Source organism: Camelina sativa, chromosome 12 (genome assembly GCF_000633955.1).
Source record: "Camelina sativa cultivar DH55 chromosome 12, Cs, whole genome shotgun sequence".
Taxonomy (NCBI): Eukaryota; Viridiplantae; Streptophyta; class Magnoliopsida; order Brassicales; family Brassicaceae; genus Camelina; species Camelina sativa.
This window is the reverse complement of record NC_025696.1, coordinates 14,264,760-14,266,881: the sequence shown is the minus strand read 5'-3', so window position 1 is coordinate 14,266,881 and position 2,122 is coordinate 14,264,760. Positions and strand designations below refer to the sequence as shown.

The following is a 2,122-nucleotide window of genomic DNA, read 5'->3' as shown; positions in this document are numbered from 1 at the left end:
TTGAGGCAAGTTCATTCAAGAGTGATGGAGAGATAATGTTTAATATGTTTAGTATTTGAAGTTTAGGGTTTATAATTTAGTTGTTTTGTATATATATAAAGATATTATTGAAAATGGATTACCAGAGAGGGTATTTCTTTTAAAATTATTTGTTGTTAAGTATTGCTTTTAGATGATGAAAGTAAAATTAATATATAGAACAACATTAAATTATCTATCAAAGTAATTATATAGTAAGGTCTTACAATTTTCTTTTTAGACTACTTATCAGTTTTCTTTCAAAAAAAACAAAAATGTAAATAAATATAATTTATCTTAATTACTTAACAAAAATACCAAATTAAATTGATTTGGCGGTAACTAAAACAATGGTCCTATTATTATAGTAACATATTGTCTAAATATTTTCAACAATTCTGTGTAATTGAACTTTTTAATTTTCTCTATCTTAAAATAACTCTTTTATGAAGCATCATATAATAATTATATATTAAACTATTATAGTTAAACCGTAATATTATGAAAATTAATTTTGAAAACATATATTAACAATTACATGTACATTTCATATACAATTAAATAGAAATTTGATTCTTTGTTTCAAATTAATAATGCATACATAACCCACGCATCGCGTGTGCTACTTTCTAGTATATATATATTTTGGGGTCTTTTAGAAACTAATTATAATTAAGGGGCTGTTTTGCTATTAAATAAAACAAAACCTATTTATATAGTTTCAATAGTCTGATCGCAGCTTTCACAAAATCATTACTGTGGCTAGCTATGAACATTCAAGTCGAACCATCCGAGAAGAGGAAGAGGAGGAAGAAGACTAAGAACTTGTCTCCTTCTTCTTCACCACCATCGTCATCTCCGTCTTTATTTTCACTCCCAGATGAAATCGTTGTGAATTGCTTAGCAAGGATCTCGAGGTCGTACTACCCGACACTCTCGCTCGTTTCCAAAAGCTTCCGTTCAATTCTCTCTTCGACCGAGCTCTACGCAGCTCGATCTCAACTCGGAAGCACCGAGAAGTGTCTCTATGTCTGTGCATCAGATTATCGTTGTCACTATACCGAATGGTTTAGACTTTGGATTAACCCTAATCGAACCCTACCCGACTCCATGACTAAGAAGAGGAGGAAGAAGAAGAAGAAGAAGACAGTCGGAGTCTCGTTTGTTTCGATTCCGTCTCCATATATTCAGTCGCTACCACCCTCGATAGTTGTTGGTTCAGAGATTTATGTTGTCGGAGGACAATGGTCACCGTCCTCAGCTGTGCGGGTCCTCGATTGTCGCAGTAACACTTGGCGTGATGCCCCTAGCATGATCGTACCCCGGATGTTTGCGAGGACATGTGTCTACGATGGTAAAATCTATGTAATGGGAGGCCAAGTATTAGAGAATGAATCATGGGTGGAAGTATTTGATACAAAGACTCAGACTTGGGCATGCCTCCCCGATCCGGGTACTGAGGTACGCAAGAGTTACATTTATAGAATCACAGAGATCGACGGAAAGATTTACTTTGATAATAGAGACAATACGATGTATGCTTATGACACAAAGCAAGGTAAATGGGAATGTGGTAAAGGCGTGATTGCAACGTTTCCGATGTCAAAATGTGTGATAGAGAATATATCCTACTCCTATGGTCTACAATTACAAGGCAACAACGGGTGCTGGTGGTATGACATTAAGTCTGATGAGTGGAAAGAAGTGAAAGGGTTAGAATCATTAAAAGACAAGTACAAGAGGAGTCGTGGTAATGCTAAAGTAGTTAGCTTTGGTGGGAATCTCTTGCTTCTTTGGGAAGAATGTACGAACTCCAATCCCAATTACAGGAAGAAGATTTGGTGTGCGGAAATTGGGTTGGAAAAGCGTGATGGAGGTGAGGTTTGGGGAATTGTTGAGTGGGTTGACGTTGTGCACAGTGTCCCCATATCATGTAAGCTCTTTCGTTGTCTTGTTGTCTCGGTTTGATTTGACTTGTATCCAAGGTATGTTCCAGTCCTTTTGATTTTTTTTGGAATTCAACATCAATTTGCAAATTATAATTTTTTTTAAAAACATATATAATGTAGTATCTGCGTACGTAATTAAAAAAAAAAAAAAAAAA

At 35.2% G+C, this 2,122-nt stretch overlaps 1 protein-coding gene across 1 annotated transcript; it reads left to right on the top strand.

Moving 5' to 3' along the window:
* Positions 787 to 1,986, top strand: LOC104731692 (F-box/kelch-repeat protein At4g19870-like). Its single transcript, XM_010451156.1, has one exon. It carries the CDS (start codon positions 787 to 789, stop codon positions 1,984 to 1,986), a length of 1,200 nt encoding a protein of 399 aa, XP_010449458.1.

What these genes read in the sequence shown, in the direction of transcription:
- LOC104731692 (XM_010451156.1), top strand. Translation starts at nt 787, where the DNA reads ATGAACATTCAAGTCGAACCATCCGAGAAGAGGAAGAGGAGGAAGAAG.